The 26,720-nt window shown below is 36.9% G+C and overlaps 1 protein-coding gene across 6 annotated transcripts; it reads right to left on the bottom strand.

Moving 5' to 3' along the window:
- Positions 1 to 1,650: 1,650 nt before the first annotated feature.
- On the bottom strand, positions 1,651 to 13,663 carry LOC127757616 (uncharacterized). Of its 6 annotated transcripts, XM_052283169.1 has the most exons (25): positions 10,536 to 10,818; positions 9,340 to 9,467; positions 8,820 to 9,043; positions 8,557 to 8,662; positions 8,302 to 8,403; positions 8,130 to 8,189; positions 7,907 to 7,988; positions 7,620 to 7,767; positions 5,909 to 6,032; positions 5,606 to 5,783; positions 5,399 to 5,427; positions 5,155 to 5,303; positions 4,937 to 5,039; positions 4,754 to 4,849; positions 4,593 to 4,648; positions 4,359 to 4,482; positions 4,082 to 4,144; positions 3,925 to 3,984; positions 3,588 to 3,749; positions 3,359 to 3,429; positions 3,098 to 3,191; positions 2,880 to 3,016; positions 2,696 to 2,776; positions 2,182 to 2,287; positions 1,651 to 2,104 (listed from the first exon to the last, which is right to left on the bottom strand). In XM_052283169.1, the coding sequence occupies exons 2-25, from the start codon at positions 9,343 to 9,345 to the stop codon at positions 2,057 to 2,059; spliced, it is 2,409 nt and encodes an 802-aa protein (XP_052139129.1). In that variant the 5' UTR covers positions 9,346 to 9,467; positions 10,536 to 10,818; the 3' UTR covers positions 1,651 to 2,056. The 6 variants fall into 6 exon arrangements, with proteins under 6 accessions (XP_052139129.1, XP_052139127.1, XP_052139125.1 ...); XM_052283167.1 differs by lacking the exons at positions 9,340 to 9,467; positions 10,536 to 10,818 and adding an exon at positions 13,337 to 13,663 and having other exon boundaries at positions 3,588 to 3,734; XM_052283165.1 differs by lacking the exons at positions 9,340 to 9,467; positions 10,536 to 10,818 and adding an exon at positions 13,337 to 13,662.
- Between the last annotated feature and the right edge of the window lie 13,057 nt (positions 13,664 to 26,720).

Genomic DNA, 26,720 nt, shown 5'->3' with positions numbered 1-26,720 from the left:
CTATGTCATGTCATGTTAAGTTATTCTATGGGGGGTGTAGAATATATTGTTGTGCTGATTACCCTGCTCTATCTGCCAGTGATATATCTTTGCATCTTTGCCATGCAATGAGAAGAGTTAAAAGCCAATAGTAGAAAATAAAGTACGATAAAAAAATCAAAATTATAAAATTAAGATCTAAAATTAAAATTTTAGTTGTATTTGATAAGCTTAAACGAAATGATGGAGCTATTCCTTTTTCGATATCTGGGTAATCCAAATCTTGTCCCAAACTTTCCCAACGTTTGTAAAACTCAGCCTAGTTCAGGTAAACACAAAGCCTTGAAGATAAACTAACACAAAACGCTTCATAAAGGGGCTGTTCAGATTGATGTTATTTTCAACCATACTATTTTTTTTTGGCAAAGTTACCAAAAATGTGTATACGTTTAATTTGTTGCTAAATTTTGATAAATACATAAGAAATCATGCCAAAATTTTGGCAATATTGCCAACTTGCCAAAATTTGGTAAGGTTTATTTTGGCTATAATCTGAACAGGCCCAAAGTGTCTCTGGCTATGCTTATGCTATTTCAATAAGAGAACATAACCGAACACTTTAAATACCTTAGTAGCCGGTAACAAACTAATGAAAAGTGAAACTCAAAATAAAACGAGAATGAGCCACATCATTCGATAAATATTTGCCATTGGATTCACTATAGGACAGAAAAGAATAAATGAATCTTGACTATTGGATTAAATGGATGGTAAAATCAATAATTAAAGAGGCTTCTGGAGACAAAGCTATTAGAAGAGGAAAGAAAGGAAGGAAAAGAAGATAGAAAATAGACATAGGATGGTACAAGGTTATACATATAATTTACGATTTGCTCCTATAATAAAAAAAACTATTTTATAAATAAACTCTCTTATATTCACCTGTCAAGATTGAGCTATTTAAGAACATATACAAATGTACGTTCATATAATTAATTTTGTTTGGAACAATTAATTGTTAATATATTTGAGGAAAATATTTCTACATGCACAATCATGATTTTCACACTAATTTAAAATCAACCCAAACTCATGCCTTAAAAACATACAAAAATTTATACATAGGCTATAAAAAGTGCATGCAATAGAAAATAAGGGGTTATGCAACCACGAAGACATATAAAACAATGACTTGGGCAAATATGAATTTTACAATAAATATTTTAATTGTTAATATATTTGAGGAAAATATTTCTACATGCACAATCATGATTTTCACACGAATTTAAAATGAACCCAAACTCATGCCTTAAAAACATACAAAAATTTATACGTAGGCTATAAAGAGTGCACGCAATAGAAAATAAGGGGTTTTGCAACCACGATGACATATAAAACAATGACTCAGGCAAATATGAATTTTGCAATAAATGACTTATGTTTTTTCTTTATAGCGATGAGAAACCCATGAAAAATGGATTGCCACCCCCACATGCCACGTAATAGGAGGCATAGAGCCACGCGAATGCACGACATCATCTGCTAGTAATTTGTGAACTCTCAAAATATCCATAATCAAATCGGCTTGCAAACACCTCCATGTTTCTCTTAACACATTCAAATCATTCTTCCGTACAGAAAACTCACATTACCAAAATATGGTAACCTTCATTTTTAAAACCAAACCAAACCCAACATATCTTTAATGCGCTCAGATGGCAAGAACAATGCTAGGACAAGCAATGCATCTTGCATCGTGTATATACACCATATGGAATTTATTTGAGGTAAATAGATCATCAGAATATTTACTAGTCACCCCTCCAAACAAGGGTGACATGGCACAGAACATGCCTTCAAACAAGCAATGGCGGTAATTTCTCCAGGGTTGTACTTTGTCCTGTTTTAAAGTTCATGGATTGAGTCGCCAATAGTTGAAGGATTTCAAATATAGACTTATTCATTTTTTTTCAAACATGATCTTCAAGCATGAAGACCAAAGTTTCCTGTAAATTATTACACAATGGCAAAGATAAATAGGTTGGCTCGTGCTCTAGGGCAGAGGTCAATTTTGAGTTTAGAAGCCAGATCCCATCTTGGTGTTCCCAGGACGAGAGAATACAATCTGAAAGGGTCAAGCAACCAAGTGAGTAATAAATAGTTCTCTATATATGTTCATACGTACAGTAGTACAGTACTTGCCTGGTAGTCTCCAAGTGTCCTGGATTTAAAACCGGCTGCGCAGTATATGAAATAGTACTCCCATGTACGGATGAACTTCTCATCAAAGCCCAGGGCCAAAATTTTACTGAAAATACAAGAGGGAAATTCTGTGTAAACTCTGAACTGCCATACTGTGTGTTCATACTTTGGATTTTTGAACTGCTACTTTCTGGATTTGCTTGCTCAGCAGGCTTATGGCACCATAATTTTGTGCCATTTGCCGTAAGACATTTCGAAAACATGTCTTTGCCATAGGACACTCTTGTTTTATGGTAATTTGCTAGAACACACTATGGCTATCATTTTAACATTATTGTTCAATTGGAGATAAAAGAAATTGGAAAGGACACTTTTAACACTGTGCCAAAGTACAAGGCAGGGTCTGTGCTTTGACTAAAATTTCTGAAATTTCAACTCTTTTGGGCCTCTGTGTAACACATACCCTATTGGTACTAGTTGCTCACTTTGAGTAGAAGGCCATGCTTGTACTTACTCTTTATTGGCCATGAAGTTGTCCCTCCAGCGTATCAGAGTTGTATAATAATGGTACCCAATATTCTCAACGTGCTCAATGCTGCAAATGAACTCGACGTGCATCCAATCCAAAACCAATAAATCAATGTACGAGTGTGAGCACTGTATTGTATTGAGCATCAATTGACTGATCTTGAACATACCAGAGCCTTGATGCAGCAGACATGGCAGATGTTATCCGAGTCAGAGAAGGAAGGCATCCACCAGGGAATATGTATTCTTTAATAAAGTCTGAGCTTCTCCGGTACTCATCATACCGTTCCTCCGGAATTGAGGTAAACTGGAATAATCCCATGTAAATTTAAGTGGGATATATCAACAGTCAGTGTCAATGACAATGACAAAGGTTGTTTGTACACACCTGGGTGACAAATATGCCATTTTCAGCCAAAAGGGACTCACAGCAGCCAAAGAATTCATCCATGTATTCATGACCAACTTCTTCAATCATCTCACTGATGAATTATGCAATAGGCTGGAAGCAATTAGTAACTGGCGGAATCACATGAACATGTACCCGGTGTTGATCGATGATAACCAACTTTATTTTTCAGGTGATGGGAGAAAACCAACTTGATTACTCTATTTCAATTGAAACTCACATGGTAGTACTAGTACTTACCAGCATATGATCCTGTCATATTTGTGACATGGTATTTCACGGTAGTCACACAGCAGAAAAGTTATTCGGTCCTGATAATAAATAAAAATATATAGTTATTATTAATGCTAACTTATCAGGGATTTCACCATACATATTTAAATAGGAGACTAAACTAACACTAAAACTGATTCCAGTAAATCATATGTGCGGATGATGTGAAAGGGAGAGAGAGTAAATAGTACGCAACCTCTAAGCCAGCTTCTTTCACCCTTCTTTGGGCATATTTAAGTTGCTCCACAGACTGTGTAACTCCTGTATATTTGCAGCCAGTTTGCTTCACCACTTCCATAGCCAAACTGCCCCAACCACTACCAATCTCAAGAACTTCATCATCCTGTCCCACTTTAGCCTTTCATTAAGTGGACATGTAAAAGATTGAAGGAACATCAGACCATGTATATAGATAAGAAAGGGTCGGGTTCATCTTCATAGTAAATATCGATCAAGACATATGTTCTCTCTCATTATGTGGTGAGAGAGTGATAGGTGGAAACACAAAAACTACTATATGATAGAATTATCACCTTATGGATTAGAAGGTTTATTTTACGCAGCTGAGCCTCTTCTAAGCTTTCTTCCTCATCCTAACAAATTAATAGGGCAATAAATCAACTGTGCATTAGTCCAACATATTCTTATGATAATTTACAAGCTGCGGAAAAATTCATATGTTTCACTTACCTTGAAAATGGCAGATGAGTAGGTCATTGACTTATCCAGAAAAAGCGAGAAGAAATCATTACTCTGCAGGTAAAATATATAGGATAAGAAAGGGTAACTCTTGTTGACTAGTCAATTATGTAGACATGGGAATTAAAGAAAATTATCAAGCATCCAGAAGCTGTATAGGCAGAGAAAGCATCAACATGCTAACTATTTTGAGCTAAGTCATCATTCAGCAAGGAGTTAGATCTGTTAATTTTGATAGATAATTAAAAAAGGACATATACAAACTGACCAAATCATAGTGCTGAGAGACATTTTGACGAGTTTGTGTTACAGAGTTCTTCCTTGAGATGTGACGCAGAAAATATTTAGCAGATGCAACGCCGGCAGTAAAAAGCAAGGGTGTCCACCAACCCCTGAGAACAAGGCAATATTTTTATCAAACTGATAATCTCACACAACATATGCTACTTCATTTTGATCAAACAGTCGAAAGGGATTTAGTGAAGAGCAGAGGACTTGATACCTTCGACTAGAATTCCTGCAAGAACTCCTGTGTGCATCTCTACTGGCAATGAGGATCTGCAGTAAAAAAGCCTGATGGGTTAAGTCTGAAAACCGATTAATAAATAGCACTATGGATATTGCTTTACCAAGAAAGTAACGAATTAAAATATATAGTATTACAAGGAAAAGATTCAGAAGGCCTTCTCTCTTATCGACAAAAGAGAAGCAGCCATTTATGTAGGCATCTGCTAAACCAAGGTCTGCTTCTGTTGCAACCTGAGAAACAGCAAGTCAGACAGGATCAACGCACAGATGCATCACTGATTTGGAAAATGTATTGACTTTTTTTCTGGAGAAGAGAACCTGCCAATAAAATAGTGGGTCCTGAACTTGCAGAACAGATTTTTTATTGCATTTTTCACAAGCTTCACCAAAACTGAACATAGTGCCACCTTCTTCAAACAAGCTACACATACGGGAAGTTAGTAAAGCAAGAATCATAACTACTTAACTATGCATTGCATTGTGTTTAACTACTTAACCATGCATTGCATTGTGTATCAATTTATACGAGTACTCACATCAAGTTGCCAACAGAGATGTACTGTTTGAGAAATCTTAACACCAGAAGACGTGCCCCAGTCTCTGTCCATGACAGGACCATCTGCTTTGGGTTCGTCAGGGGATCAATCTTGTTCCCAAGCAAACTTTGAGCTGCTGCTTTGCCAGCCTACATCAAGTCAATATACCCAACATGATCACAGATCATATAATGGTTATGTGCTTGAAACTCAAATGTGTGTGCACAGGTTATTCAGGAAAAACCTGGAATCCATCTTCATGGAAGCCAGATCCTGTGATCCAGGACAGAACAGAATTCAGATCTAACTGATGCAGTGAAAAATTGCTATACATAGATGTTCAGACATGCATATATGCTTGTCACTTGTCAGTAACCTACAAGTTAAACTAATTAAGGGAAAATATAATTTTTGTATATGTACATGTTTTAGAATCAATGAAATAAGCTACCTTGATATGCCCCGCAGAACCATATACCTCTCTTGCCCTGGATCTGATCAAGCTCAAGAGAAGCCTTTGAAGCAGCCACAGTCGGAACAAAATGATTTGTATTCCACTTAAGCAACACATGATCAGGAACATAAGAAGGGTTCAATGTCACGAGAAAAGTCCTGGTAGATTCAATGTTCTGGTAATTGAAAGAAAAGATATCAACAGGCTATTACATTCATTATCCATCCATGCATATAAAAAAACAATTAAAGCAGTCTTATTAATGTTCTATATGGAGCCGCCTTGGTATTTGCTAGGTACCTGAAGCAGATTCAACCAGTATGTGACACAGACAGAGCCGCTTCTTGTTCTGGTTATGTTGCAGGCACTCCATGTGGATGAATTACATGGCATAAAACTTTCATCGCAGTGAAGATATAGATTACTGCAATGGAAACCGAGGCATATATGTAACTCTTTATAGACACTAATCTCTACTATTATAGAAATTGAAGATGTTTCTGCCAACATCTTGGTACGTCGTCGTCTATCCAATAGATCGCGATTCCGAGAGCACTCAGGAAAGAGTTTTGGATAAAAGTGACTTCATGCCGATTCAATCGCCGTCCAATTCTGTTGTCTGATTCATGTCTGTGTGCAAGCGTTCATATTCTGAATGAGATTGATTTCCTATATTTCAACTTGCCACACACCTATGCACATATGCAAAAGACCCTACACAAAATCCAGCAATCCTGATAGAAGTTTTGGGCTGTGCTTAAGCAGGGAATTGAATCAGGCTTTTTCTTAAGCTTAGTTTGAGATAATCTTGGGCCTTTCATTGAGAAAAGGAAGATATGCTCCGGTCTACCATCATATCCTTTTCTTCTGCTAATTGGCGATTTATCTTTAGTCTTCTCGGCTTAATGGTGGGCAAAATCCATTTGAGGAGGTGGTTTTACTACTCGCCACAATAAAAACAACTCTGAAAATCAAAATCTTCATGCAAAAATCAATTTTTGTGTGTGTGGGTTTGTGTGTGGGATCGTTAAGAGGACCGCCAATAAAAGCCAATTTTTGCAGGCAAGTTAGTCAACATGAACGTCTGTGCACTGTTTTTCAGTAAAAAAAAATCAAAATATAGCAATTTCCACAATTCCCAGAAAGGCTAGCAAATCAGTGTTACAAAAGGCTAGCAAATCTCCAACAATTTCTAGCAAAGCAAGCCATACTCACAAAACTTCCCAATCAAATATTCGAAAAAAGAACTTCCAAATTCAAGGTGGCTCGAGAAAGGTCCAGCATGGGGAGGTGCAGCTCGACGACAGCACTGGCTACCAGTGGCTTTCATATGTTTCTGTCCACGTCATCCACCAATGTCAGTGCCGGGAAGCTCCCTTCCCTGCCCTCCCTGGTCTCACCAATCCAGTCATCACCACCACATCCATCGACCACCAGCGCAAGGGGAGGGAGCACCACCTTGAACTTGCCCGAGCCACCACTGCCACTGTCCTGAGGCCCATCACCGCATAAGAGGACCTTATGGCCCAATTGTGAAAATACTCCTGTTTTCACAGGTGGTACTCTAAGGGGGGTGCCTATAAAAATAATGATTTCTACAAGCAGTTTCTTAAGATGGTCGTCATACGATCTTATTGAGATGACTGATTTTCATAGGAGGTCCATGATCGATGACTCAGGGTGTATTTTTACAGGCAGATTTTATTATCGACCGCGTGTACAAGAAAGGGGTATCACCAAAAATGGTTTTTCAGTGTCATATGCATGCACATCTATTTAACCTCCCCGATGCAAAGATGGACATGTTTACGAGTAGATATTGGGATTGCTCCCTGATATACAATCACGCTAAGATGTCTGAATTGAATCCCAAGCATTTAATATTAAAATCACATATGATTATAACAATTGAAATTGCATTTATCCAGTGCAATGCATGGGCATCTTGTGCTAGTTACATCAAACTAAAATATATGAGATCTTTTAAGCAATAGGAGGCTGCAGGCAATACCTAGAGACATACTGAAAAGCACCAAGAATTCTTGATTCTTCATGTGTTGCTTCTGCTCCTAGTAATTTTAGAGCATCAGGTGCATGGATACCAACTATGATTCTGTCATACATCTCCTCTGAACCATCAACCTCTAAGACTCTGTAACCTGAAGCCAGAAACATAACAATGTTTCATTTACTCAATGAACTGTGAGTTCATTCATTATTTTCTGTGTTGCTGTCATAAACTGTTATAGGGAAAGGATGAAATTAACCACGAGCTTTGCAGCACAGTAATGCATGTACCTCTGTCAAAACTTGAAATGGATTTCACATGGCAGTTAGTTTTTATTCGACAGCTCCTGCTTTCCAGATCTTCTCTTACCTGCTAGTATGCAGTAGTAATTGTGATGAACAATCACTGCACCATGCATGTAATTAATAGCATCTACAGCCTAATAACAATATAATGTGCAGTGCTTCCTCCGATAAGCGCTCAACTATGTTATACTGCAAGATTCTAAAGTACCTTGTTGAAATAGGACTGAGAGCGACCATTGACAATGAGCGGCTGGGTGCGACTAAACAACTGCGAAAAATGCATGATCCCATTGAATGAATTAGCAGCAGCAAACTATGCCTAGTTCAGATGTAATAACGTAAAGCAAGCAATGTGGAACAAAAACATATGAAATCGCCACCTGAAGGAGATTATGCTTATGAAAAAACGACAGCACAGAGGAAGCAGAGAAGCCCAAAACTCTTTGTGATGGACATGACCACATCCAACCACAGATTGGAAACTGCAGCAAACATATATTATTGCTACCAAACAAAAAAGGTGATTCAAGCAAGACAAGGAGATGCCACAATTAACAAATCACAACTCACAACTCAACAGTGCAGACATATATGTATATCAAAAAGTAACATAACTAATTGGATAGGGCTAGTACAAGATAAGCTTCTTGGAAGAACTGACAATATCCATGGGACTGAACGAATTGCCCCAAAGTCTCGCTCTGTTCCAGATCAAGGTTGTTTTCACAATCCTCCAAGTACCTTGAATTGAAAATTAAGCAACAAACAAATAATTCAATTACACAGTAGAATTCGCTCATATTTTTCAATCAAATAGGTAGGGCATTATTTTAGCGCATGAAACTGTTGTGTTTCTACCAATTAACAAAATAACTAGTGGACTAATAAACTAGCTCACCTGAGAGCATCCCTCTTGAACTTGAGTGTCTCACTGATCATGCGCCAAAAGCTGGGGCTGAGCGCATTACTCCTCTTTGCCAAGAGGCCTGAGATGCCATTGCCGCTGGCCCATTCACATTCACCACCAGCATCCAATTGTGTTCTTACAGAGAAGGACATGTCTGATCTCTCCATATTGGCCCCAAGATCTGCAAACCATTGCATCATGTTTGGGGATGTTACCTGTAATCAATGCATAAATGTAAGCAATATAAAAAATCTCCGAACTGTAGACGATAGATAACACAGGGCCATTAGAGGTGAAAACTAGAAAAATTCTTTGATTGAAGGGACAAGATGTATTAAGTGTCAGTTTCCGCAATAGCTGCAAGCAGCCTTCATCCCAGACACTTACTCAACAAACAGTAAGCCAAGTACAGAAGAAATGGTAGAAAAAAATGGATAAAAAGGAGGAGCACAGTCACGGCATAAACAAAACAAAAGCTCATTGTCCTGAGACAGCTCCATCAATCAGTTACCATCATATCAGCAACACATATACGCTTATCCTGCTCAACACTTCAGCAGACAGTATCTGATACTGATTACCCTCGCTCTTCATTTTCATCCTCTCTGCTCTGTCATGTCTAAGTGAAATGGACAATTGCTGATGACATTGGCAAAACAAAATGATGAGTTCATTGGAACATATATATTGACATCTTATTTTTCAGAATCAAAGAGTGCATTGTTTCTAATGCTCGAACTACCCAAGAACAGCTCCCGCACACACCAATTGTTTCAAAGGCATCCATAGCTGATAAGCGAAATAAGTATGTTTATGTGAGACGATCGAATCCAAAAACTAAATGGTTGTCTGCCACTCACTAAATATATTCAACAAAGGCCATTTAAAGGAAATGTTCAATACTTCCACCAGTTGTGCAAAATCAGAACTGGTGTATTTCCTTTCTAATTTCCATTGAGAATATGGTATTTCTGAAATGAATTGAAATAGAGCAAAAGAAATTTCATCCTGGATGGTATGCTCAATTTCCATGGAGAATGATGTGAGAGTATGGTAGAACGCTGGTTGATGAGATCAGTGTTGATCCACATGGCTATGCCCCGAAATGGTTGGGCCGTAGCTGCCTAGCTCCAGTGGCTAATGCATATAGATCTATAATGATATTTACCTTAAAGACATATTCACCCAAATGGTTACTTCTTTCTTGTTTAGGAATGTGATTTAATATACCATTCGCATATATGTATCATACACTTATATTGATCAAGAAATCTGAGGTACTGCGTGATACCATCATATTAGGTGCAATGCTATGCTACGGTAGTGATTCAACCACAAAATGAAGGTACATTAGTACATGGACATACGGTTTTCGACCGGATTTCGTTGGAATTGTGAACCCTAGTTACTAGTAGAGTTCTGCTCCAACCTAGGTAGAATTATAATTGATATATTGACAAATTCATAATCCATTGCATGACTTTTTTAGTTTTAAATTACCAAATGAAATGCTAGTTCGTACATTACAACAGAGCTAGAAATTGCTGACATCGCAAGCTCTTGACATGCCCGTACAATGTCAGCACCACAAAAGAAAAATACGGTTTTAATAATCGAGAAAGCACCCTTTTTTTTGCCGGGGGGGGGGGGGGGGGGGGGGGAATAATTATGAAGACCAAAATATTTAATAATCCGAATCACGCTTACCACGGTTGCGCACTCACGCAGCTGGGCGGCGCCGTCAACGCTCGCCGGACGGCAACTGGGGATCCGCCGCCGCGGCGCAGCGTCGCTCCCCTTTCACCCGATGCACCTGCAGAAGGCGCCGCCGGCCCCATTGAGCGGAGGGATTGCGGTTGCACTGCCCGCGTCCCCTCCCGGCTGCCTCTTACCACCCCGCCGACGAGATCTCGGCGGCGGAAGGAACTATGGCCCAGCGGCGCCGCCGCCGCCGCCTGATACCCGCGAAGGACTTGGGTGAAATTTCTGATTGATTTCGCAACGGTTTTTCTAAAAAATATATTTATTAATCTTTTGTTACAGAAATATATTATTTTGTCAAAAATCGATAATTAATATACCCCTCTTCGTATTATTGTAAACTTACTAGCACACGATTACCACGCGGTTATCGCAGTTACCATGCATGGTAAACTTTTTATTTTTAAAACCACGTTATGTCTCGCGGTTTTCACGGTAACCACGCAGTTACCGTGGTAACCAACTTACCACGGTGTCCAATAACCGTGCCGAAAACGCTAAGGGGAACCCTGCTTGCATCCACCGATATAAGTATTTTCAAATTGTTAAGGTTAAGGAGAAAAAATCTTCAGCGACAGATGTGTGTGGCAGTGTGGTTGAGCGTATTATAAATAAATGTAAATGAGAGTTGATTAATAGAATAAAAGTATTTATATTTATGAACAAATCTAAAATACTTAAAGTGGTTATATTTGTTTATAGAGAGTGAAACCCCGATATATATGGATTCGCCATATATATAGAATGGAGAGATACTCCACTTCAACATACGGTATGATAACATATATGATCAACCTTTTGCAAATATATCCCGCTAAGTTGAATGTGGCATGTTACATACAATGCCATACTTTTATGAGAAAGGAATGTGGCAGGATATTCATTTATTTTCTTGTAAACACACTTATCCGCTTTAATGTACTACATAACCACACACAATGGTCTATAGGATAGCTTACTTTTCACACAGCTAACTATTTTTAATTGAGTGCTAAGGGTTGTTTGGATCAAGCCCTATGATTCACGATTGAGCTAGGCATCGTTCTCAGGCGTCCAATTACGTGCCTCTGGTTCGATGGACCTACCTAAGTGAGAGCTCTTAGGTTAGGGCATCATCCAAACACACCTTAGCCTATGCATCATCGAAGAGGGTAAACTCATCAAGTATGGTTGCGCTTCTGTAGTACTTGCACAACTCTTTCAGTTTAAATATACAATTATCTTCGTTTCAAATTATTTATCATTTTAGCAGTGTGATAGGACAATCATTTTGATCATCAATTTCTATATATATATAGATATATATATATATATAGATATATATTAACGTAATAGATTCACCATGAAATAATATATAATATATAATTCATATGTTGTTAAATTATTTGTATTTCTAGATAAGTTGGTGGTTAACAGTAGGACTGTTTTACTTTTGACAAGCTAAAACGACATCGACAAGTAATTTGGTACTAGGGGAGTATATTTTTGCAGTGTGCACTTTTTTATATAACATTGTAACTTATATTATAGAGTTTTAGGTAAGTGGTCTTTTTTGTCCAATGTTTTTACCAGGTTATTCCTTAATGGTAGTTAATTGATTTTTTTAGATCGACAGTTATTGAATTTACGATACCGTAGATCTGCCCAACTGAACCCATGCTCAACTGTGATGACACATCTTTCATGGACGAATGTGACTGTCACGAATGAAATTCACTTATGACTTCATTGGTGACGGGTCTAAAGCTTGTCTGAGATGAGGCTACAGAAAGCACGACTGTTGGCTGAAAATCCATGAAACATTTTTGGGCTGGGTGTGTTTAGATATGTCGACTGACGATTTGACAGTAAGGCCTAATTGGTGGCAGATAACCCACTGTTGATCTTTGCCGACAGACAATTTGTTGACGATTTATTCCTTTACCAACACACAGTGTGCCAACATATTTCCTAACAGTCTGAGTGGCACCTAAAATTTTTATTACCGACAGACAACTGACTTTTTTTGGTGTTGCGGTGTAATGTGAGGGTGAGGGATCCGCGTCGAAGGAGTAGGAGTCGGTGTATCCGCTATCCCTGAGGCCAACGCCGATGGATCCGTTGCCCCTGAGGCCAGCACTAGTAAATCCGTCGTCCCATCTTCTCCGCCACTGCTGCCACGCACCCGGAAGGAGGAGAGGATGAGGCGCGCCACGTGGCTATTTGTCTCCCATCGTGTGGCTGCCGCGCCCGTCACCCATCACCTGGATTCGAGGAGAGGGGGAGAGGAGAAGAGATGGGAAAAAAGAGAGGATGAGGGAGGAGAGAGGTGAGAGTATTAGGAGAGCGAGAGATTTAGAGTTTTTTTTAAGGGAAGAGGGGAGTGGGAGGCTAGCTTGGAAGGCAGTAGCAGAGGAGCCACTTAACAGGGCCTATTAAACCTATGAAAAACCTTGAAATTTGCATATAACTTTAAGCTATTTTTGTTTATTATCGTAGCCACTTGTCATATTGGCCCCCGGTCATATTCAAATCATGGCTTCGCGACTGCATCAAAGGTGCCGTTCTCCTCAGCAATGCTGTTAATGAGGTGTCAATTGGTAAATCCGGCACCTACGAAGGATTACGAAGGATTTATAGATGTTCTGTAGTAGTGCATCCTCTTTCGTTGCAAATGCGCAAGTCCGTATTCTAATTAGTCTCATACAAGGATGGACGAAATAAACGATATATAGAACTAACATATATATATTCATGTGTGCACCCACCGAGTTGAAGGGCATGAAGCCGAGGTGGAGATGGACGACTTCGCCGCCGGCGCCACCATCGACGCCGACTGTCCGCGCAAAACTACCGCCAAGGCTGTCCTCTTTCTCGTACACGGTCACGTCGACGCCGCCGCCGCAGCTCGTTGCCAGCTCGTGCGCCGCCGCCAGCCCGCTTACTCCGGCGCCCACCACCGCCACCCTCATCCTCCTTGGCGATCGAGCTAGCTAGCAAGCAATATGTACCTCTTTCTCTCTTGGACCCTGATTGCTGCAAGACCAAGCTATACTTTATAGTTTATAGTTGAGCTAGGAGCTGGCACATGCGTGTATAGGTGTACTGATCTCTTGACCGGAAATGGATCCTCTCTATTGTATAAATAATACAAATAATGTACAGGTGCTGTAGAAGCTACAATATTATATCCATTGTTCAATTAAATCAAGCGGCTCATTCTCCTCGTGCTTCATATTAATTAGACTAATCCAACTTTACGATGAACCCTGCATGCATACATACATACATACATACATACATACATACATACATACATACATATATATATATATATACACACACACGTATATATATATATATATATATACACGTATACATATACATATATATATATATCTACTACTTCTACTACTACTTAAAAAAAAATAAGAGGCGCTTCCATCGTCCGTCTAAATAAAAAAAGTAGCGAAAAAACCTAAAATAAAAAAGTCCGATTCCCCATAAGAAAGTGGCGAAAATAAAAAAAACTACCGTATCCGATTCCCATCTAATTTTGTTCGTTTTCTTTTTTTTTTCCGTTTTATTTTCTTTTCCCGTTTCTTTTTTTCTTTCACTTTTTTCCGGTTTTCTTTGTCCGTTTTCTTTTTCCCCTCTTTGCGTATATTCTTTTCGCCGTTTTTTCATTCACCAATTTTTCTGTTTATTTCTTTTATTGCTTTTTTATTGCGGTTTTTTATCGGGCCAAACCCAGCGCCGTTTTCCTCCCCATATGCTTCCTCCTCCTATTCGTTGCAATAACTGATTCCCCACTATTCTCTCATTATTTTCCCCATGAATTCCTCTTTCGATTCAGCTTTAATTCACCAGATTGAATCTGAGATGCTTCCTTCGTCTGTCAAAAACAAAAAAAAAATAGCGAAAAAAAAGGTCCGACTCATATTCCTCTGGTCCAACTCCTATTCCTCTTAGAAAAAAAAATTCCGTCCGTAAAAAAAAAGCGAAAAAATAAAAAAAAGGTCCGACTCCTATTCCTCTCAGAAACCAAAAAAAACGACCCCAGGCACCCTCCTCTAGATTTCAATCTATACCATGATATCCCATACATCTTGGTGAAAAAAATTGATGTGTCAGATTGAAGATCTGTTTGCAATAATGGAACCTATAGGTCGAGAGCATTCCATTTTTATATGATTTTAATTTTTGGGTTTGTACTTTTGCATTCGAGTCCCTATAATTTTTATATTTATATTTGAGTCCCTATAATTTTGCAATAAGGTGCTTGAGGTTGTTTTTGTTAAAAAAATGATAAAAGTGAGAGAATAAAAGCAGAAAGGTGCATAAAAAGAAAAAGAAAAGCCGCATAAAAAAAAACAACAACAACAAAAGTTCGTTTCCCCTAAGTGAAAAAAACGTAGATCCGAACGGAAAAAAAATCGATTCCTATAAAAGGCAAAAAAAAGTGGTGAAAAAAACGCTAGATCCAATTCCTTAAAAAACAGAAAAAAAGGTGAAAAAAGCGATTCCTTTAAAGGCGAAAAAATCTGAAAAAACATCTAAAAAAGTCTGTCCGATTCCCTAAGAAAGTGGCGAAAAAAATGGTTCGTAAAAAATAAGAAGCTGGTTTGTATAAAATAAAAGATGCACGTGAGAAAAAAAAGAAAGGGCGAAACAAAAGTCCGATTTCTAATCAATATATATCTCTTCTTATCTCTAATCTAATCTAACTATTTAAAAATAGAAAATGCACGAGAAAATAAAAACTGTTCAAAAAACACGTGAGAAAAAAGTCAGAAAAAAACGCAAAAAAATCGCTAAAAAGGTTTTACATCTTCCATAAAACAAAAAAAAGCGCGAGAAAAATTATTTCCATCGCCGGTAAAAAAATTTTTAAAAAAATATGCGAGGAAAAAACTATCAAAAAAACGCGCCATTTCTAAAAAAATGGTTTGAAAAAAACGCGCAAGGAAAAGAAACCATCTATTAAAAAACAAATCGCTCTAAAAAACTGTCAGAAAAAACACTAAATTGATGGACGCTTGAGTCGGATAGAATCCATCGATTTTTTTGCCATCTACTACACAGCTTTTATTTCGTCACATATTCTCCTGTATTGGAAAAAAGCAAAAAAGAACATTTGAAAAAAACAAGAAAAAAACGCGCGAGAAAATGATTGTTAGAAAAAACATGCAAAAAAAACACACGAGAAAATAAAAGCAAAAAAAAGAGAAAAATATGGTTTTCATCGTCAGTAAAAAAAGCAAAAATAAAATGCTAAGAAAAAACTATTAGAAAGAAATGCTCCATTTCTGAAAAATAGTTTGAGAAAATCGTGTAAGAAAAAAACACCGTTTATAAAAAAAAAAAGCCGCTCATCAAAATACAAACATATATTATTATTAGAATTTTTTCACCCGTTGCAACGCACGGGCATTTTTGCTAGTTTACTTAAAAAATAAGAAACGTTTTCTTCGTCCATTTAATAAATAAGAAAAAGCGAAAAAAAACAAAACAAAAAGAGTCCGATTCCCATAGAAAAAAAAGATCCGATCCCTAAAAGGGAAAATAATACCGTTTAAATAATAAAAGCGAAAAAAACAAAAAAAAAAGTCTGATCCCCCGGGCAAAAAAGTGGGAAAAAGACGGAGAAAAATAGCAAAAAAAACTAACAAAAATAGTCCGATTCAAAAGTGGCAAAAGAAACAAAAAATAAAACCGTAGATCGTTTCCCTTAAAAAAGGAAAAAAAAGTACGATACCTGTAAAAGGCGGAATAAAAAAGAAAAGTGGCCGAAAAACAAAAAAAATCCAAAAAAGAATTTAAAAACCGAAAAAACATCTAAAGATCCGTCCGATTCCCTCAAAAAGTGGCAACAAAAAGCTGTTTGTAAAAAAGAAAAAAAAAGTAAAAAGGGCGAAAAAAGTCCGATTTCTATTCGTATTTGTTTTAGTAGTCCGTAAATATCTATTCTCTATATCTAATCTAATCTAATCAAAATATTTACAAAGAAAAGTTTACATCGTAGATCTAAAAAGAAAAAATGCACGAGAAAATAAAAACGGTTTAAAAAACACTTGAAAAAAAAGCAAAAAAAACGCACGAGAAAAAAATGTTAGAAAAAAGCGCAAACAAATGCTTAAAAAAACGGTTAGAAAAAACGTGTTATTTTAAAAAAATGGTTTGAAAAAACCGCACAAGTAAAAAGGTAAAACACCATTTATATAAAAAAGCATGCTCTGAAAAAACTGTGAGAAAAAACGCTAAATTGATGGATGCTTGGGTCGGATAGGATCTGTGGATTTGTTTTCCATCTCCTACACTACTTTTGTTTCATCGTCTATTCTCCTGTATTGGAAAAAAGAAAATAAAACAAGCAAAAAAAAATGCACGAGAAAAAAATGACGCGCGAGAAAAAAATGTCAGAAACAAAAAAGCAAAAAAAACACGAGAGAAAAAAAAGCAAAAAGAAAACATGCTAGGAAAGAAAGAAATGCGCCATTTCTGAAAAATGGTTTGAGAAAACCCCGCATGAAAAAAACACTGTTTATAAAAAAACAAGCCGTTTTGGAAAAACTATCAGGAAAAAAAACATTGTTTCTAAAAAAAGATCGAAAAACAATCGGATTGAATGCGAGAAAAAACCGTTGTCTATAAAAACGGTTCGAGAAAACCGTCTTACTCAACACGAGAGAAAAAACACCATTTCTAAAAAAAACTTAGAGAAAACCGTCTGACTCAACACGAGAAAAAAATGTCATTTATAATAAGAACCGCTCCTAAAAACTGTTCGACTCAACACAAGATAAAATTGATAGACGCTTCGGCTGTATAGGATCCATTGATTTTTTTTCCATCTCCTGCACGGCTTTTGTTTCCTCATCTATTCTCATGTAACGAACGTTTATTGGAAAAAGCAACAGTATTGGAAACCCTGCATGTCTCAGATATCTTGTTAAGTATAGCTATTATTCTTGATAACATAGATGTAATATTAAAAAATAAACATATTTTTAATTTTTATTTAGAGAAGAGTGCACGGTGACTCTATTTTGTGTAGACTTGATCATGTAAGGCAGTGTAGGATTCAATTGATCCTGTTACTGGTTGCACGAATGAGACTGAAAGAGTATTTTAGATTATATGCATGTTATCACATGAATAATCTAATTATTTTAGGTAAATCAAGCATCAGTAAGTTGTCTATAAACGATCCATACAAACATTGCCATTGATATGATTATGCATGAAAAACGTATATTATCATTAGAATTTTTTCACCCGTTGCAACGCACGGGTATTTTTGCTAGTATATACATATACATATATATATACATATACATATACATATATACATGTATATATATGTATATACATACATACATATATATGTATACATACACACATATATGTATACATATATATGTATGGTAACATATCCTATGCACACAGTCCCTCACGTGTACACACGTGCACATATACATATATATATATATATACATATATATATATATACATATATATATATATATTAGACTTCTCCAACTTTATGATCAAACATTCATCATTTCATCATCATTAACGTCCAATTATGATAGTCTCATTTCGTAGAGTTAAACATCATACCAAAATTGAGAAATCAAATTCATCCTGCAAAAGGAATAATTGTTGTGACTAATCCTTTTCACAACCATAGAAAAGATTGCTTTTGTCATTGTCCAATATTTTGATCAACGGCAGTGCTAGAATAAAAAAGTATATTGCTAGTGATTTTCCCTGAATCCAAATAATTTCAGAGTTTTTCCTCCACGAAGCTAAGTCCGCCAATTAGACTGTGTTTAGTTGGTTGCCACACTTTACCATACCACGGTTCAGTCATATCACAGTTTCTTAGGTATGTCTTTGTTTCGCTGCCGCAACTATATCGCGCCACATTTTCATATCTTTAGACTCACATGTTATACTCTCAAATTTGAAGCTAAACATGTCACACTTGTGACCAACTATTTCTAAGTTATATTTGTGTCACCATGTTACAACTAGGCTAAACTTAGTAATGATAAAATTATGTATCAACCAAACATTCCCTATACTTTCCAAGAAGAATTCAGATCTGTTTAATGTAGTTGAACGTTGGAATGCACTGTTGCTTCGGCAGCACCTGTACAGTATATATTAGTGGGCACATGCATCCATTGCTGGCCCATGCATACTTAGTCACCATGTCAATGTCTTCTCGATATCGATCGATAGACAAGACGGAAGATAATATATCGAGTGAATTATTGGGGGGATTGCATGCGTATCGAGACCTGAAGACAAATCGTACGTACTTGCACAAGTTATTAATTTGTTTAGCTTATGTTCATTACTCTAATCTGGTTATAAATATTTGAAACTTCGGGTACGATTAATAATTTTTGAAATGCTTCGTCAATTCAAAAATGATGTGTGTAGATCGATTTACTTTCAAGTATCACAATATTGCAAATTTATTAGATTTTGTGATTTTACTAAATTGATAATTTTAAAGGTCTGACCAAATATGATACATTTTAAATAAAAAATGTTTGGAGTAACTTTAGTTCAGCTCATATGGATTGCGATTATATATGGCAGATGGAGCTCCTGGAATGTGGATTTTCTAATTAACAAGAATAATTTGAGAAACTCTGCGATGCAATGACTTTTGGTTTAATCAAACTAATGTGATGTTGTAGATGTTGCTAATATTTTATAAGCTTGATTAAATTTTAAAAAAATGGATAGTAAAAAGAATCAAAACAACTTGGTATAATATGAAACTAGAGGGTGCACAACCGTGAGTTGTCCAATAACATCTTTTAAAAAAAACAAAAGGAACATATGTCATTGACTATAAAAATAACAAAAGTAGATGGGAAAATAAAAATATAATATTAAAATGGGTGGAAATCCATACCTACTAAACCATTTGGATGCCTTGCCCTTTCATCCAAATCCTCAAAGTCCACGAAATTAAAAATGTAGAGTGGAAGACTGCCAGATATCTCTGTAGGCCGGGATCTCTTCAACAATAGTCCATGGTGTAAAATAGATGGCATATGTGCTAGGCACAGCATTGAGCTTTCTTGTCTGTCTACTAACACGGAAATTCCGTAAGAAGTAGGCATGTCCCTCCACTATAGACGTTAAAAACTTCTGTATTTCATTTTCTCCCACGCAAGCTGTAATGCCTACCCCCTAAGAAATTCAATTCATACCATGGGAAATAAAAATAATGTCATCCATGTCCTGTAAATAAACTGATATAATTAATATGATTAATTTTGTACCTCTTCATCGACCAAGAGAAGTTCCAAAGCAGTAAAATCTCTCCCTTTGGAAGTTCCAGATAGATGCCATGACCTTGCAACTCTGACCTTTATACGCCAATTATGCCTGGTGGAATTAATTTCCGATAGCAGACTGTACTCCATCGGAAGCTTTTAAGTGAAAGGAAGGAAAGGAACAAACTGATTAACTAATTAATTAGTATAATCGAGATGTGGGATGTACATCGTAGGAAAAGTTGATGAGTATGTAGCAAGAAAACACTAAAAAGTTGCAAAACAAATAGAGGCTCAAAATCGAGGTAAAACTTAGGAGTAAGGAGGAAGAAAAAAAACTTGAACATGGAAGAAGAAATACTAATGAGACTGCAACACCTCTTTGTAAACAATGTTCTGGGTAATACTACAACTAGATTCCTTATCATTATCAATTAGAATTCTAAGCCCACTTCTAGAAGTGACACGTGATATAGCCACGTAGAGTTGTCCATGAGTAAAAACTGGGCGTGGCAAATATAAACCAATATTCTGCAAAGTTTGTCCTTGCAAAGTTTGTCCTTGGCTCTTATTGATGGTCATTGCATAACAAAGTCGAACAGGAAATTGTCGGCAGCTAAGAACAAAAGGCCATTTAGTGCTTGATACATGCAATGCGATTCGAGGGAGAAGGACTTTATGACCTATATGTGAACCTGTAATGATTTCAGCCTCCAAAACTCGATCACCTAGCTGTGTTATTATAAGCCGCGTGCCGTTGCAAAGTCTAGCACTTTGATTTAAGTTACGTAACAACATCACAGGTGCTCCAATCTTTAATACAAGATTATGTGGAGGAATGCCTTTAAATTGTAATGAATTTAAAAACTCAACTGGGTAAAGCAAGTCTAGATTACCATGTCCTCTCGAGGATTCAACTGTATCTAAACTCAGGTAATTTTTTTCATGGCTAGGGACCAAAGAAAGAACACGGCTGTTGATTTCATCGATAGTATCATTCTTTGGAGCAATAATAGCCCTCTCCCTTAAATAGGTTGGATTGGAATATGATATTTCCAAGTTTGGATAAGTAGATTTAATAATATCATCTATAGCAGAGTCCAACCTTGGAATTAAGATGTCATTTGGTATCTCTATCCATTCGGAGTCTCCATCATCACTTTGTGAACTACCTTTTGCAGTACCATCACCAATACTCAACACCCATTCGTTAAATTCTTTTATTTGATTAGCCGGTAAACCGCTATCTAACATCCCGAGCAATCGCATGTTAACCTTTAGACGTAAAACATTAACATGACTCCATAGGTATGAATTAGTTATTGATGCATATCTATCGTCTCCAACCTACCCCCACCCTTGACTACCGGTAATACTTGCCTAAAATCTCCACCAAACAACATAGTCTTTCCACCAAACACCCTGTTGAAACATGAAGGATCTGTTTTACCAAGAATGTCACACATGCTGCAGTCTAGTGATTCAAAACAATACTGGTGAGTCATTGGAGCTTCATCCCATATTATCAAAGAGCACTGCACTATTAAATCAGCAAGGAATGTCCCTCTCTTGATATCACACATAGATGCCTCGTCAATGACTATAGGGATTTTAAATCGAGAATGTGCAGTACGACCTCCTAGGAGCAAGAGGGAAGCAACCCTAGAAGAAGATACTGCAAGAATAATATGCTTTTCGGATCATAGACGTGAAATAATAGTATTTCAAAGAAAGGTTTTTCCAGTGCCACCGTACCCATAAACAAAAAAGCTTTATCCTGTTCTATCATAGACCGACCGAATGACAGTATCATAGATGTGCTTCTATTCCCCATTTAGTTGCTTGATCATAGTGTCATGCTCATTTTTAAGTTTTGCAACATCATATGCCATTTCCTCAGCTAACAACCTGTTTTTTACTTTACTTAAGAGACTTAGATCAGGTTTAGGCAAGCCATAATCACTCATGGAAGCACCATTTTTAGTAAACAAATTATCAAACTCCACTAAAACATGATTTTTCAAATGTTGTTCAGGAACTATATATAAAGGCAGTTGTATTATCGATTGAATTTTACGGTGGATATCATCAGTGAAGTAAATGTAAAACTCATTAAACAGCGAGAGTGCATCACAAGCAGAGCAAAACAGGACTATAGTAACAAATAGCTGTCGCATGTGAGTAGCTGAACTCCACAGAGATGCTTCCCTAAGAGCCTCACGCCACTCATTGTCATCACCAAGTAGACCAAGTGCCTGACATGCATCCTTAAATGACGGGTATAAAACACCATGAACAATTCGCAGATCTTCATACGATGTAGCCCCCTTGACAACATTTAGAAGCATACGAAGGTAATAAAGCTCACCACAACTAGGATTAATGTAGATAGCCTGACCAATTTTTTTTTGATGTCGACCTACGAGAATGCCAATGTTTCTCCTTTTTATCCCAAATCCACTTTGTTGAAAACTCTATATATTTTAGCTCTCGGGCATTTGGATATATCTTATTAGCAGAAAACCACTCAGTCAAAGTTGACTTTCTTGAACGGGGGTCATCTACAATATCAACTAATGATCGCTTAGCTGGGTACACAATGCTATTCATCAAGGGAAGATGTACAGCTAACCTCTCAACTGCTGGTACTCTATAATGTATATCAAATTCAAACAAACGCCAAACAGCCTCATGCGAAGATAAATAACAGCAATCAATGTATTCTTGTACCTCAACAACATCGTTAGTTTGTTCTTTCACACTCGAGTTTTCGGCACTAAAGTCATTGCTATTAACTCCACCTTCTAAATTCCTTGTAGGGTCGTGAGCGCCAAAGCTCTCAATTACAGCTCTAACACGGTATGGGCCTTTAGTAATATATTTAAACAAGTATTTTATAAGATGTCTCTTATTGCACCACTCGACATTTATATGAGCTTGAAAACGCTTTAATAGTTTCAAGTTATATGGCACAACCCAAGCGTTGTCCAATTTAACCCTATACCGCTCAACAAAGTTGCCCATTTCCGCACGACGCCTATACTGCACAAAACCATCCTCACCCACGACTGTGCCATCCTGGTAATTTTTTGGGAAAAATTTTGAGCACTTACCAACTTTCATGCATTTGCATTGTTTATTTAAATCCCCACAAGGAACATGCACCATAAATTCATCGACAAGTCTATAACCCTCTGGGTCTGACAACCTGTTGGGTATCTTTGCACATATTATTGAATTAATGAAGGAGGGATGTGGGTCTTTAGTATTACCTTGAAGCCAAACCAAAATATGGACGTGAGGTAGACCACGCTTCTAGAACTCAATGGTGTATAGAACTGAAATACAAGAAGAAAATAGTAAGGTGTGATAATATATACACACACACAATACATACATTATAGGCTAAAGCACCAAGTTGATACAATAAATTAGCCCTTGATCACTGCAAAATGGTGACGAATAGACTAACAACTTTCTACATTTTTTTAACTACACAGGCAGCTCAAAAAATCATGTTGTAATATGTTAATTATAGCTTACATAATTAGTAGCTGGTTAAACTAACCAAATCCTTGTGTAGCTTGATGTGGTAGGTAACTACTGGTAGGGGTGAAAACGGTACGGAAACTTTCCGGATTTCGGACCTATTTTCGAAAACGGAATCTGTCGGTCGGAATTTTTTCAGAATTTTTCAGAAACGGAAATGAATACGGAAATATTTTCTCGAAAATGATAAAGGCAGTTTCCGTCGGAACTCGGAATCGGTCGGAAACTTTCCAGAAATTTTTCTCGGAATTTCCAGAAATCACAAAATATCTTGGATTCTTATTTTTTAAGCACTGAACAGTGAATACCATGGTGTTTGGCTGTTATTTTTTAAAAAATATTTGTTATGCAAATCTAAAATTACATAAGAATATTTTTCATGCATTGAGATTTATCAACAGCATTAGTCTCTTAAACATAGATAATTTATTCTATAGATTGTGTTGTGTGATATACTGTTGATACTTAACAATTGAACTTATATGATTGTGTTTTATGATGAATTGTTGACCGTTGAGACTTGAGAATTGGATTTATCAGTTTGAGGGTTTTTTTTATTCCGATAAATTTTCGTTACCGTATTAGCGCCGGTTAGTTTTCGCTCCGTTTCCGGTTTCGATAATATTCGATTCCGTTTTCGTATCCGGGATTTCCGATTCCGATTTCGATTCGAAAAAAATATGAAAACAAAAACGATAAAGATGATATCTGTCCGTTTCCGTACCGTTTTCACCCCTACCTACTGGGTTTCCACACGTGAATTTTTTTATGTTACTTAACAACCAGACAAAAGGGCATCGGTGACACACATCGATGCATGCATGCCTAGCAACACGTGGAGAAGTAGGATATATAAATTGCACATAGTACAAACAAACAGAGCAAGAGTAGAGATCCCTATTGTATACAGAGTAGGAGCAAATAATGTGTGCATAGTACAGCATGGTGAGTGCAAATATTTTCTCTTCCCTGACTGGAGTAAATAATATCTAATTTGGTAAATATTATATGCCACACTTATGAATTAATATTTAGCAAATATTCAAAAGAACGCTTAATTAATAATTTGAACTTGTGCTATATATCTTTTTCAGCTAAAAAAAATTCTGGAACACCATTAATAGTAATCATACCTGCCCGTGCCTTCCCAAAATAAGTACCCTTCTTCAAGACAGAAACAAATTCGTCCACCTTCAATTTGAAAACTCTACTTACTATATCAGGTCTATCTTCTAGTTTTTGCCCTGGAATAAATGCAAGAGCATCAGCTATTTCCTGCCACTTTGGATTATAAGTAAAAGTAATGAAAAGGTCTGGTGGCCCATAAAACCTACAAATTGCCATTGCATCTTGATAATTTTGTATCATATATCTTTTACTTCCTGTAAAGCTAGCAGGCAAAATAACTTTCTTACCAACTTAGTTTCCATCAACATCACCCTTGTGCAAGGCATCTTGGATCCCCTTGTAAATCTCTGACCTTAAATTCTTGTTGTTTCTAATGACAAACCTAACTCTATTTTCCTCTATTGATGCAAAAGCGTCAACAATATATTGCTGGAACAGCCGGTCACCACTAATCAATGTTATTGCCTCACATCTACGCTGCTGCAACCGGAAACCATAATATTCAAGCATTGTAACCCCGTCCCTCTTTCGAACCCACGAGACCCCAGAACGGTTGTATTTAATTTTTAGCTTAAACCCTTGCTCACCATATGGGAAAAGAATAGGATACTGCAAAGCCATATAATTAGTATGTAGGTTACTAATTCTACGTAGACACCACCTCTCTCCTGAATTATTACATCAGGGCTCTTATTTTTTTTCTGAGAAATCACCTACCACTAGAGCAGCTATCTCAGTTCCAGTCGGTGCACTATATTGTGGCGCAGTTCTAGAGCGGTCATGCAATAGCCTAAGATGCAAAGGTTCACTCTGCCCTTTTTTAAGAAGATCCCTAGCAGCCCTAAATGATCTTACCAACTCATTTGATTCGTCGAACATTCTTATTAAACCTTCAACTATCTTTTTGTCGACACCATTATCATCATCACAATCCCTATCTCTATCAAAAATTGATATGCCATTATGGACCTCATTCTCAGTATCAACAATGTAAAGTTGTGCATACCCTAGAGACTCACCTTCTTCAGGAAGTAAAGATCCAATCCTATGATGAACCTGGCCATTAATTTTGAACACGTATGGCCCCGGGCCTTTGTTTATACCATAGTCAATTTTAGCACCCAATGACGTGAAAGCGAACATAGAATTGTATGATCTAATAGACTTAAGGAAGTATTTGGATAAAATGTCACCATTTGGATCTAGCAATTTAGCCAAAAAAGGTGGAGGATGTTTCAAATATGGCAAGCAAACCTTACCACCCCTGCAACACAGATGAAAGCGAATATGACCCCGGTCACTTGAATTTGAATAAGGCCTCTTCACACTCTCCTGATACCAAAACTGGGCCCCACAATATTGACACACGTGAGCAGGAGGTTCGTAGTAGGAAATCTCATCTGCAAGGGCAACTGTAAACAAAGCACCATTAATTATTAAGGTTGCATTAATTTAAGAGGCCATCCTAGCACCTATATATACTTTTAATTTCATAATTAGAGTGAGTAATAATGTCACATGGGGAATCATTTTATTTAATTATCCATGTGTTCAAACAAAATTTATCATTCATGTTTCGTATTGCACATGAGCCTCATAGTGTTCTCATCATTTGATGATAAGGAATAAATGGGACTTAAACATATAAAATACCCTTGTAATAGATAACTCATAATAATTCTTCTTTCTTAGAGGCATGTAAGAACGCATATTATATATAGAAATCCAAAACTACAATGCATCAAAGGATGTTACCTGGAACTTGCTGTTTAGAGACTGCATTTTTTTAACTCAGATGAACAATTTCCTAATTTGAGAGGTAACACAGGTGCTATTAATGCAATAGATAATAGAATAATATATTATTTTATTGTATATGAGTCGCCTACCCACCTTTCTTTGCTTTTATTATGGATCTCCGACGTTGCTGCCTTTCACGTATTGTGCCCCCAGTAGAGTGTGAACTCACACCTGCATTTAAAAAGGTATTATTTGATATAGCAAATTATATATCCAAATTACATAGAATTTTGAGCACATATGCACGGGTTTTCAGTTTGATTTATAGATAATATACGCGTGATCAAAGCTTATATAAAAAATGTGACATCAACCCAATAAAAGTAAAATATGAAGGCACCTGTTGTAAGAATAGCTTGCTTTCCAGACG

This window comes from Oryza glaberrima, chromosome 12 (assembly GCF_000147395.1).
Source record: "Oryza glaberrima chromosome 12, OglaRS2, whole genome shotgun sequence".
Taxonomy (NCBI): Eukaryota; Viridiplantae; Streptophyta; class Magnoliopsida; order Poales; family Poaceae; genus Oryza; species Oryza glaberrima.
This window is presented reverse-complemented; position numbering and strand designations above follow the sequence as displayed.